Raw genomic sequence first — 13,227 nt, 5'->3', positions numbered from 1 at the left:
CGGTGAAACTAACCAAGCAGCTACCATTCAGCCCCTGGATAAATATTTAAAGCTGAAGTCCGGATCAGAATACTGCGAGACGATGCTGCCGCTTTGCTTCGTATGTGCTGACACTTTGAGGTATGGTGGTCTTCGGGTAATGTGCTTGTATTGCTTTGCAGGCAAGCGTCTGATAAACTAATCAGACTTGACATCTAGAGACCTGAATGCGATGAGTTCACTTTTGGTGTTTCAAAATAAAAGACTTGTTTTATTGGGGAGACATATCCTGCGACTCAAAAAATATCTTAAATTGTTTTTCCTTCCTGAGGATTAGAATCACAATGACTGATTAGTCTATAATGTTGTGGGAAAAAATATGACAAATGCTTATCACAATTTCCCAGAGCCCAAAGTGATGTCTTTGATTTGCTTCTTTTGTCCAATCAGCAGTCAAAAACCCAAAGACTCCTTGTTTACTGTCATAAATGACAACAGAAAGTAGCAAATTCTAACATTTAAGAGGCTAGAACCAGCAAATGTTTGACATTTTTGCCTGAAAATTGACACAACCAAATAATTAACACTTTTGATAACAAATTCCTTGCTCTCTCCCTGTTTCTTTAATGTAGATACAATTTACAGACTCATTAACAACACACACATACAAGGAAAAAGTCTTTCTTCATCTCTTACCATCGTCATCTTCAGCTGGCCCATCATAGGATTTATCAATAGCTGCTCTGAAGCTCTCGTTGCAGCCTCTCCCCCTGACCATATTCTGGCGAGGACGGTGGAATGGGAGGAATTCGTTTTTCCTGTTCACCTCCGACATGGCCGTCTGGAGACTCTCCAAGGAACTGGACTTCTTCAAGCCAAGAGTAGGTCCGAGTTCTACAGGAGTTGATGGAGCTGAGGGGACAGAGAGAGAGACAGACATCAGACAAAGACAGATTACTGGTGAAAGAAGTGTTATATTGAGCCTGCTTAGTTTAGATGGACAACAGGGGACTTGGTTTGGTTTTGGTTCCTAAGTTGAGACCATTTAATATCGTAACATTTCAGGGGACAAGACGTTTTTCTTTTGGATCATAGTTTCATTACAATTCAAATAGAATTGCCATGGAAATAACTGCTACAATCAAAAAACAAAACATTGTATATACTATAGGCTATCTAATGGATGTGCCGCATTCCGATTGGTTTAAAAAGCCTGTAGAGGCACTGGCTCGTAGCCAGAAGGACTGCGACACGGCTGAACTCTGGAGAGCAGAGCCAGGAAAAAGAAACAGTGATGCAGTTAACCATGCTGCTGTTGAGTTTGTGATGGATGCGAGGTCTGCTTCACTGTTGCCGGTTCTTCATCCATCATCACAAGTACACTGTGAGAGATATTACTGAGGGAGGGAGGGATCCAGCAGAAAGGATGATGAAGAGAAGAGCGATGGATGAGAAGACATAGCAATGGCGCGAGCGTTCAATGAAGAGGGAGGTGAAGACCAGACATGTTGCGAAGATGAAAACAAAAAGCGAGAGACGCCAACTCTGCGTGTTCTCCCTTTAAGCGCACAATCCGGCAATTGTTACTACCCTGCTGCAGAAAACCCTGAAGTTGGACTATGTTCAGCCTTAATCCCGCTGTGATTTTCCCACAACCTGTGAGAATTTGCTGCTTGTAAAACAAAAGAGGGAGAGGAGGTGATGTGAGCTGACTGCCACCCAAAACAGGGAGACGCTGATGGTGGGCGAGATGTGGAGGGAAAAGAGACAGTGAGGGAGCAAATTGAGTTTCCTCCGGGGAATACCACGGTGGCAGAGAGGAAGACAGGGAAAAATGGGGAAGGAGGGAGAAAGGCTGGGCTCGCTGCCAGCTCAAAATACTGGTAATCCTTACACACACATACACACACACACGCACACACACATTTTGGATTCCTTGCTGGCTCTGGCTTGTCGATATGATGCCACTGTGATTCATGATAGCTAAACCTGCATCACTTTAGCTAATGATTCCCTATACACACCACTGCTCTTTGTGTGTGTGTGTGTGTGTGTGCTTGTTTGTGTGTTTGTTGTGTATCTTTTTCTAAAAGCAGGAGATGAGAGGGCTGATGTGACTTCCACATCTATTTAAACAACCATTAGCCAAAACACAAAGAGTAATAACACACGCCGAATGTATGCTCATGCATAATGTAAGGCGGCCGCTTGGAGACGAGACGGACAAGGGCCATAAAGCGCGACACCTCGCATCCATAAACACAGTCCACATGACATTCAGATGCATACTGAAGTAGTAAACATTATGCAAGTGTTGTGTGCCTTTTTTGAGACGGATGAAAAGACACAGAGAACGCAACGCTTCCTTATCCCACCCACCCACTATGCATGTGTGATTCATATCTGGATTAATTGCAAACAAAAGCAGGGAGTACTTTCCAAACTCTGCATTCTGCGAGATTCAGAAGAAGACTGAGCAACACAACAATGTTTCTGTAAAACAACGGAAACTTTCTATAAGCAAAAAGATTAAATAAGAACAACGAGCCATAGGTGAAATAAAAACTTTTGTTCCTGAGCACAAAACGTTCCGCCCACTGCATGTTAAAAGTTGAGGCAGTGTAATCAAATTCAAGCCTACTGTATTGTAAAGCCTCCAGAGTTTTCAAACATCTCTGACCTTAATGACACCTTGGAAGCATACTGATATTTTAGTATGGCTGTATCACTTTTGTCCATGCCAGTGTTTCCCACACATGTATTTTACTTTGGGCAGTCTGCCCGGCGACCTGTTTTAGCATTTTATACCTGTAGATTCTATATATACATATTTTATATCTGACACACCAATGACTGGTAACAATCAGTCCGCGCTCTCCTCCTCTTGTTGACTGTCAATCAGACATGCTTTGCAAGGAGAGAGATGCTCTCTGGTATTACATCCCTCGTGTAAACACACTGATTGTAATGCAACCTCTTCTGTAAAATGTAGGCCTACGTAAGACGTTCCCCGGCTACAAGTACAAAGCCATTCTGTGAGAAACACTGCATATCTGTTAGGTCATAGCCGAGCGGCAACCTCCTGGGCTAAAAACTGCAGTTCCTCAAACCGCCACTACAAGTGATGAGAAAACAGTTCTGGTCTCCAAAGTTAATCTCCCCATCCATGACAACTGTAAAGGGGCTGCATGTTTATACAACTCAACTTTTTAACATTTTTGAAGGCTCAAAGTTATGCAGAATCAGCCACTTTGAGTGAAAGATAGCTGCTAGCTGTCTCGCTATTGGTCAGAAACAAGGGTTCATTCAGCCTTAGTTCCATCCCTTTGCCCCTGTCTCTTCGATTAGCCAGGATATAAGTGGAGCCACTAAAGTGAGCTTCACAATGCTCTCAGGAAACCTGTGGGTAATGTCACAGAGACAAGTTTTATACATTTTTTATACATTTTTATACAGCCTATGGCCATTCCCCTAGAGCTTTGACACCACTTTCTTCTTTGTAGCAATGCACTCTTCTGTTGAAGCCATCTTGATCAAAAATCCAAACCAGAGTAGTCTAATAGGATGTTAAGTGCTTTAATTATAACATTATAATACATCTGATGAATCTGAAGCATCTGGATCTGTTTGATAAACTTTATTTCCAGAACCCTGTGTACCTTTGGCCACCAGCCTAAAGCAAACTGCAGCAAAAACTTTCTCAGATCCTCGGCCAAAAAGCACATCAGAGTGTCCGATCTTAAAAAGAAATATGGAACACTATTCTTAAAAGAGACGTATCATATGCCAAAACACATCTGTTCTAGGGCTGAGAGTGCTGTGTATTCTAAAAGAAAGAGAGAAAAAAAAGGTTGCATGTGCTCATTTCACTAGATAATCCACAGCTTGAACACTCTAAGGACCGCGGATTAGAGCTGCCAGTAACATTTGAACCAAGGCCACCAAAGGCATGAATAAACTCAACATGAATTGTCCAGGATATTTGATGTATTATTCCTTTTACTCACTCTCTAATCAGAGTCCTGAAAGCCAACATGTTTGCAGTTGCCAGCAACATTCTCATAACACAAACGGCCTCAAAGTTAGAACCGACGTCTGACGTTTTTTTATTTTTTTTTTTCAGTTACAATGTAATTCATAATCCGGCACACTTGGGCTCAAAAGACGCGTCTAGATTTGTGCGTTTCAGTCACGCCAGTCATTTAGTCACGCTCGCCCTTCTATAGATTACGAAATTGCACATGTGAAATATGCTTGTGATGTTCCTCATTTAAATTCAGTGTGAAGACGGCAGGGTCGAGGGTCATTCTCTACGCCAAAGTTTGAGGGCGGATGCAGATAGTTTAAGAAGTTAAACACAGAAGACACACACACAGTTTGTACACAGACGGCGACCTCTGAGTCCAAACTTGTCTGTTTGCAGACGGCTGGGTTGTGGGATGAAATAAACAGCATTATAAATAGCTTAGTGATGTTGGGCTGGGGTTATCAGGGAATGAACAGCACACACATACACATACATATGCACAAAAATGCATATATATACACGAGTGCACACACACACTGGATGATGAGCATGTATCCACACACACACACACACACACACACACACACACACACACACACACACACACACACACACACACACACTCGGTCTCTCACACACACAAAGTATTTTGCTGTGAGTAGCAGGATTTGTGTCATAAATGTAATTACTGCTGTCCAACTGTAAGATGATAGAATTAAGCTGCTTTTAAAGAGAGAGAGTGAGCAAAAGAGAGAGAGAGAGAGAGAGAGGAGAGAGAGAGAGAGAGAGAGGAGAGAGAGAGAGAGGAGAGAGAGAGAGAGAGAGAGAGAGAGAGAGAGAGAGAGAGAGAGAGAGAGAGAGAGAGAGAGAGGGATGACAAGCAAGACAAGAGTAGCAAAGTGGTTTGAGGGAGAGGATGAGAGAGTGGGGGGTTGGCGGAGAAAAACAGACACTGTGAGAGGATGCTATAGAAAGAGAAACAAAGACACCGAGTCTGGGAATGAAAGAGAGAGGATGGGAGTGACAACGAGAGGGAGAGAGAGAGAGAGTGTAGGAGAGAAGAAAGCAAGAAATGAAAAAAAAAAAAGAAAAACAAAACACAAAGAGAGAGAACGCCAAGCTATCCCAAGGCTATTTTGTTGGCAGGACAGCAATGGGCTACTTTCAAAGTCAAAATTACACCAAGGAGCGGCTTAGCAGCACGCTGCAGCAACAAAGCCAGCAGGACTCAGCAGCAGCACCAACTTCTAGGACACCACATCACACTTTAGAAGCTCTCATAAGGAGAGACAACTCAATTTCTGCTTTCTGTCTCTGTATTATACACACCCGGGCACTATTTTTTTCTGTAAAAAGGGAATTGGACTTTTCTCGCTGTACCGCCAGTAGAAGTTCCCTCGTGTTCAAACACGGAGTTGAAGGAAAAATGTTACATCACAGCTGAAATAGTTGACTATATAGAACACGGAGTGATTTAAGGAAAAGCATTATGAAACTGTTCATTTCATCCAATCAGAGAATAGCTGCTTTCCAACAGCCAAACTACCATCTGTATCTGTCCAAATACAAATGTAGCCTGCCAAAGACACCAGGATGTCTTCCTGCATCTGATCGCATTTTGCAGCATGCATGCTTTTTTTAGCTGTTTTGACCAACAATCCTCTGCAGTGAATATGATACGTCACATCGACTGAGCCACTGAAAGAGCCCAGACAGATGACTGCTCATTGACAGATGACAGAAGCCACAATGACAGTGCATTCTAGTTTAAGTGTTGTGTTTTTTTGTGACTCGTGTAAATTAAAGGTACCATATTGTAGAAAGTGAGACTTCCCTGTCTTTTTTTCATCATAAAGCAGGTATTAATACTGTAATATTTTCAAAAACCTCTATCCAAAGCCGGTATTCAGAAACCCTGCCTTCAAAACGAGTCATCACGAAGGTCGTGATGTCACAACTATGCAAGTACCACCCTCAGCTACTTCCCCTTGCAAGGCCAGGGTTGCAAAAAACACGGCGGGTGGTGCCTGCTCAGGCGCGTGACAGCTGACCTATCAGAGCAGACTTTTCAGGAGGGGGGCCCTCAAGACACAGGAGCTAAACCAGAGCATTTCAGACAGAGGATGAACAGAGGTGCCGCAGCAGTGCACTGTGATCCTGAGCACTCATAAGAAGTGTGGTTTGTGCCCTGTTGTTTGTTTTCTAAGCTGTTGAGGGAAGCTCTTTCCTGGAAGAAACATTTCCTAACATGTTATATGTGTGTTTTATAATGTGGTTCAATCTCCCAGCAGATGAAATGAGGTTTTGCTATCCCGCTGGGCTCCATAATACTTGAAGTGGCATCATAAACCATCAAAACATGTGACATCATCCACATCATCAGCCTCATGATACTGTTTACTGGTTGTGCTGGTTGTTTTATTTTCCCAACAACTACTTTTCAAAGTCAGCCGATCACCTTGAACTTTTGACAACATTTAAACATTAATAAAATATCTGTCACTGAAAAAATGTAACAATGTGTTTTCTGCATTATCCTGTGGACACTGACAGCTATTTAAGCAACATAAATGTAGTTCCAGGTAGAGACACGAGTTAAAAGAGATTGCATCTATTGTTCTCAAGCACACACAAACTCCTTCAACCTGAATCCATCACAGGGAATGTAACTGATTAGTCCAGGACAGAAACAAATGGCTTCCCTCTCTCTGTCTCAAGCATCATAAAATATACAGTACAGCCAATGTCAGTGATCGGCGTGCAGAGCCTGATAGAGACGAATGGCTGCACCAGCGGGAAACGACAGCACTGACCATCTCCTGATTACTGCTCACCTTTATTGGCTTACCACGGGAGATGGAGAGGGGTCAGAGGGCATTCAATATACAGAGAGGCAGCCGCGAGTACACAGAGAATACAATGAAACATCAGTGTGTGCTAAACGCATCAGACAGAGGCAAAAAAGAAAAAAAAAACACACGCACAAGCGAACACACAAAGTGAAGGATAATGGTAAAAACGATTGGAGGAGCAGCAATTGCTTAGTTCAGCTGTTTGAATTCCGCCTCTGAGAAGCATTCGCACACAGCGGCCCAGGCACACCGAGGATGTTCTACTCTGCCTGTGACAAATTAATCCATCAATCCACATCAGTCTAACAAGGTGGCTTTCAGGTTGAGTCCACAGCAAAGTCTGAAAGAGCCAGAGAGACCGGGCAACAATGGGAAAAAGAGAGCGATGGAGAATGAAAGAGCAAGAGGAATGAAGAGACAATCACGGCGGGGGATATGGGGAGAAGAGGCTCTCTAAAGATGCAGTTTTGGCAGAAGCTTGTCAGTGTGTGACTGTCGTAGTCAAAGTCAAAGTTCCACCAGGGAGAGATTCAGACAATGGACCGCACCAGTCTCCCTCAGCATCACACTGGTCCCCTGACACTGACGCACACACATTTTCGAAGGGATGTTGTTCGGTCTAAGCTCCTCTGTCTGTTTGTCAGCCTCTAAGCCTGAATGGCGTTGGCAAGGAAGAGAATGTGCGGGAGAGAGTGGGGAGAGGGTGACCGAAAGCTGGCGACGGATGGAGGGATCAAAATAAGGCAATATGTCACATCAGGAAACTACAATGAAAGCAGATAAGCATTCTGGGTAGTGAGTATTTCCAAAATGTGAGTCTACTGCTTGAAAAACTAGTGGTGGTGCGTTTGAGTACAGACAAATGAGAATGAATTACCAAAATGATACAGTGTTAACAGTTGTTGCTTCTTTAAAGGGGAATTCAGGTAATTTTTAAACCTGGGCTTTTACATATTTTGGTGTTTCAAAAATTTTGATGATCAAAATATGTCCACTGACAGGCTTGGATTGTTACATTAAGTGTCTGACAAAGGATCCCCGCAGAGGTAGACCTTTCTGTTAAAGAATAAGATCCTTTTTGTTTGACCACAAACAGCCAATATCGTTCTCAGCAAACCCACCAGACTCCATTCACACAAACAGTAATTCTATCATCGTTGAACACACTTCATTGAAACTTGACAGAAATAAAATGAAACTCAGTAAAACTGTTTTGGTTTGTTTTTTTCACTGTTCAAACAAAGACAAACTCTGGTTTGGTCGAAATAAATTCCTAATTTACTGCTTCAGATGTGAAAATATCAGGAAGGGAGGGAGAGGCAGTGGGTGAAAACAGCGTCTGGAGTCAGAATGTTCTCACATCTAGCTTAGTTTAACAAAACAGAATTCTACTTTATGACTCATTACCGTTGAACACACTTCATTGAAACTTGACAGAATTAAAATGAAACTCGGTAAAACTGTTTTGGTTTGTTTTTTCACTGTTCAAACAAACACGAACTCTGGTTTGGTCGAAATAAATTCCTAATTTACTGCTTCAGATGTGAAAATATCAGGAAGGGAGGGAGAGGCAGCGGGTGAAAACAGCGTCTGGAGTCAGAATGTTCTCACATCTAGCTAAGTTTAACAAAACAGAATTCTACTTTATGACTCATTACCATATTGTATTTGTATTCTTTCGTTGCTTTTCTTCTCTCTAGTCGCAACATTTAAGCCTCCTGTGGACAGGTATTGTAAATCAGCATTTTGCTATAAACAATGAGTGCACCTCAGCAACAATGTTACGGTGATGTCCATGTCAAAAAAATAAACTAAACTCAACTTAAATAAGGACTTCAGCTTGGACTTGTTGACCAAACAATCTTAGTCTTTCATACGTTTAAGAACCATTTTAAAGACGTGTGTGACTGCAGACGTTTGCACACATGCGCGCGCACAGACATACAGACACACTCATTTTATTTCTTTTCTCAACAAGATTTTCATCATTCCAGAGGATATTTGTTGCTCACCATTTATTTTCACAGGGAAACACCTTTAATGCACTGCTTCTGGGACACACATGCACACACATGCAAACACACACACACACACACACAGAGCTCCAGGCTGTCCCCATCACCAAAGGAAAACTTGGTGTGAGAAACACAGCTGCAATCGTTTGCTTTATGTCTCGTCAGCAGTGAGTTTCACTCTTCTGTCCTATTTAAAGTGGCTTCAGGAGAGAATCAGTCTAAATATGGACTTGTACATTCAGTTTTTCCACCCCGACACTGATCACGCCTGTATGGGGCTATAGTCTCTCTGCATCACGAGCGTGACATGAATAAATCTAATTATGATTTATTTTGAAGCATCCCGTCTGTCTGAGTTACTGTACGTTCATGCTTTTCCTCTTCCACAGCTGATTTGATTTATTATTGGAATGATTGAGCTCCTGTGTCTGTGCCACCGCAAAGACTGCAGGCCTGTCTGACCACAAAGACACACTCACACACACACAAACACACACACATTCAAGAAGTTTACATTTCTTATTCTGTGTTGATATTTATAACAGCAAAACGCTGAATTGAGGACTTTTTGACCCAACAGGGTGTTTGTTAATGACAAGTATTTTCAACAGTTTACTGAAGGAAGATTAATAAATCTGCCGAGCTGAAGCCTCCGCACGGGACGGGAGGCACATCGAGTCACACACACATCCGTTCACTTTGGAGAAGGTTTCCACACATGCACACACACACTTCGCAATAAGGTCTCCCATTTCCGTCACTTTGCATCTCAGATTCTGCTAAATTATAATATAATATGATTCTTCCAAGGTTCACATTTTCCACAGGATGATGGAGACTTTTTCCATTACCGTAACATTACCATAACGGTAATAGTTGCGTGTGTGTGGTGCCCAGTGGTTTCTCTGGGTGTGGAGGGAAAGACCATTGCTGGAAGTGAAAAACAGCATTCCCAGAAGTCATTGTCTTTAAACTCCTCACTTCGCAGGACCCCACTCTCCCCCTTCTCTCTGTTTCTCAAGTCAGTGCAGCTGTCTGACGTCTCGGCAAAGGGTTGTTGGAAGCATTTCGGTTATAAAAACTACATTAGAGCGAAGGAAAGTGGGTTGGAAAAAACTGCCACGCTTGCCAGACAAACACTCTCTTTAACGGCTCTCTGGGCTGTGTGGCATTATAAAACAGGAGACACGTCGACAAGCAACAGGTAAAGGGAACGTGTAAATAGGCTTGAGTAAAAAAACACGTCTGGAAATCTTACAAGACAGAGGCCCTTAAAGGTTTTACGCATTCAACAAGCATATTACTGGAAGGAACAGAGCTAAAACTAGAACGGTTCAAGTCTAAGGGCAGATTCTGAGATTAAATCTGGTTTTATTTGGAAACATATCAATTCAGGTACATTTAGGTTCAGCTGGAACAGAGAAGGCAACAGTAAACAGGGCTGAACTTGTTGAAATTGCCCTGCTGTTTGTCCCTGTCCGAGATTTCAGTCAATAAAAACAGAGTTATAAGACAGAGTAAGCTACTTCTGTTCTGCAGCATATTTTCTAGATAAGTCTATCAAAAAAAAAGCCACAGCCAATGAAGTAGATCAAACTGAAGAAAATACTGCAAATTGAAGAAAATACAGTCATGAACCAAATTGGCCTCATATTCGTTTGGGGCAGTGGAGGCCTAAAGGTGAAAGAAATGATCTTGTGCCCGGCAGGTCGCGAGTTCAAACGAAGGCAGAAACCACTGCAAGTGAAATTGAGGATTTTAGGAATTTTGCCCCGGGCCATCAACCTCTCCTAATTCAATAATTCAAAATGTGCATAAAATAAGTTGACGTAAACACAACCGTGGCTAATAAAAAGCTGACAAAAAACATCAGATCGGGTTTCCAAGAATGAAAAGCTTTGTTTTGCAAACCTAAAGGCAATAAGCAAAGAGAGTGTGTGACACCAGGGTTGTGCAGAATCTCGGTTCTGTGTTTCTTTTCTTGCAACAAAGCCTTACCTCTCCATGTTTACCATTTCAATTCCTGTGAAGTAATCCTCTTTTCCTATACAAGATGTTCCTCTGCCTCTCTTTTTACAACAGTGTATCTTGTCCAGAACACATTTAACACACTGTCCCTCGTTCTGGCTCATACAGCAAGCCTCCCGGACTACAGGTGGACTTAAGCTTCGATTTCAAGAGAAACTAGAAAACTAAAAACAGACAAATATGCTTTCCTCAATTTTTCAGCTGGTGGATGAAGAGGAAAGTCTTTTTTTTTATATCAGAGCTTCACTCTCATAAAATAAATGTTAAAACTCTGTCGTGGATTCTTTCCATATCTTGTCTTTTATGCTCCTTATATCGCCTTGCTCACTCCACTATAGAGCGGTTATGAACCCAGTACATAAAAGTCAATACCAGCATGTATAAAAGCGAGGCACTGCGAGATGTGGAAAAAAAGGGCTGATTGACAACAATAAAGTGGCAGACAGCAAGAGAGACGCACATATAGTGGTATGAAGTAGAGTGCTCTTACAGTCGAGTAGCTGCAAATGAAATGGGGGAGACTTCAAGGCAAAGTGAAAAAGTTTGACATCGAAATGTTAAAAAGACGTGTGTTCTGACGCATCGAAGTGTCCTCTCACATCCCATCTCTTGTCTCTCTCGTACCCACGCGAGCTCACATATGCGTCTTTAAGAAGTGGCCATAGTCTCGCCCCCCTTCACTTCTCTCTCTCGGGCCCTTCTGCCAATCTTCAATTTTTTTTTTTTTTTTTTCATCTGCACTTTGAATCAAATCAAGGAGGTATTTCCAGGTGAAGGTAGACAGTAGCCACGGGTGTAGGAGACACAAGAGGATGTGAGACTATAGTTGAAGTGGCAGGTAAATGCAACTGGAGAGAGGGAAGATAACAGAGGGGAACATGGTATGTACTGACTTCAAACCCAGAGTGAAGATCGGGTCGGGTGGAGAAGGAGGGTCGGTAAAGTTGTTTTGATCACTCACAGAACAAAATAAATGTGAAATATATCATCCATATGTTGTTCATGTATTCTATTCTAGTGACCAATCCTTCGTCGGTCAGTGCAGTCAAACACATTTATTCTGGTAAGCAACTCAGTTTCTTTCAATTCAAAAACAGACGCACCGACGGACATCATCTCCTGTAATCTTCAGATTTGCTAAGAGTGAGTCTGAAGTGAACAATCCTTCATTCATATTCATCATTTACCTTTTTTTTATATTGCAACCATTTTCTTTGCTTCTATTTATTACTTTTGTAAATATGTATAGTTTTAATCTTGGGCTTTGACCTTTTTAACCCTTCAAGCAACAACGAACCCACTGTCACCCACTTGTCATCAATGCGTAACTGTAATTAACTCCCACGCAAGTTGACTGCACAATAGTCACGAGTATTTATCAGCTCCAGCTCCGATAGGCTGTGATGTAAACACAACACCCAGGTGAAAACGTCAATTTTCTTCCTCTTTCAGGCACAATGATATGAAGCGAGACGTCTAACTCCTTAGCAACTTTAGTCATCAGGAAGTATGTGTCTAAGTAAGAATGTTTTTCTGGACGTGTTAATGAACGTGACACACAAGAAGACAAAAAAAACAGAAAGGAAAACCTGTCTCCTTGCAATGCGAAAAAGTCAAACGCCTATTTTTTGATGGTTTACCCAAGTTTAAAATATATTTTTACATATACACGTTAATTTTGGAGAACGGTCTCTTTACTTCCTTTGTTCCGTTTCTTGCTGTCTTTGGATAAAACTGTTTGTTTTCTTTAGAATTAGGCTGCAATTTTCGCTCACAATAAAATCGATCCAGCCGAGCTGTCTTTAAGGACAAGAGAGCCACGCTGTCCTTCACCACCGGGTCGTCACATGGCGTCACATTTCATCTTAAGAACCAGTCACCAACAAGTGACTTAAAGGAAATGTGTATACGTGTGTGTTTCAGTCTTTCTGTCTGACACTGTGCAGTTCTAAGTTGTCTCACCTGCAGTGGTTCCAGCCAGGGATCCGACATTGCTCTCATCTGCCACTGAAACAAACAAGCAAAAAAAACACATGTTAACATATGTACACTTTTTTCTTTTGCTGTATAGATTACTTCCTTCCTGTCTTCTGCTTTTTTTTTATTCTTCTGTGCCTACCTTGCCAAATGTCAAAAGTCAAACTGCTGACCACATGTTCCTTATCCCTAAAACCTGTTGTAATCTTATCACACTTCTTCTTCCTGTCCTCTCCTCAGCCTCTCCTTCAATTTCTATTATTCTTTCTGTCTTGTTTTACAAGTTGGCGGCGTAGCAGCTCTTTTTTTCCCCTGTGATGTTAACTCAGTTTCGCTGCTACTGAAGTCA

At 42.1% G+C, this 13,227-nt stretch overlaps 1 protein-coding gene across 8 annotated transcripts in view; it reads right to left on the bottom strand.

The window, feature by feature from the left end:
- Positions 1-13,227, bottom strand: part of pard3bb (par-3 family cell polarity regulator beta b) — a 216,853-nt gene that overhangs the window by 98,859 nt on the left and 104,767 nt on the right. For all 8 annotated transcript variants that reach the window (XM_030428573.1, XM_030428574.1, XM_030428572.1 and 5 more), the window contains 2 exons: positions 12,864-12,908; positions 676-891 (listed from right to left, as the gene is read on the bottom strand). In XM_030428573.1, coding sequence (XP_030284433.1) covers positions 676-891; positions 12,864-12,908 — 261 coding nt within the window. The remainder of the gene's footprint in view (positions 1-675; positions 892-12,863; positions 12,909-13,227) is intronic.

This window comes from Sparus aurata, chromosome 9 (assembly GCF_900880675.1).
Source record: "Sparus aurata chromosome 9, fSpaAur1.1, whole genome shotgun sequence".
Taxonomy (NCBI): Eukaryota; Metazoa; Chordata; class Actinopteri; order Spariformes; family Sparidae; genus Sparus; species Sparus aurata.
This window is presented reverse-complemented; position numbering and strand designations above follow the sequence as displayed.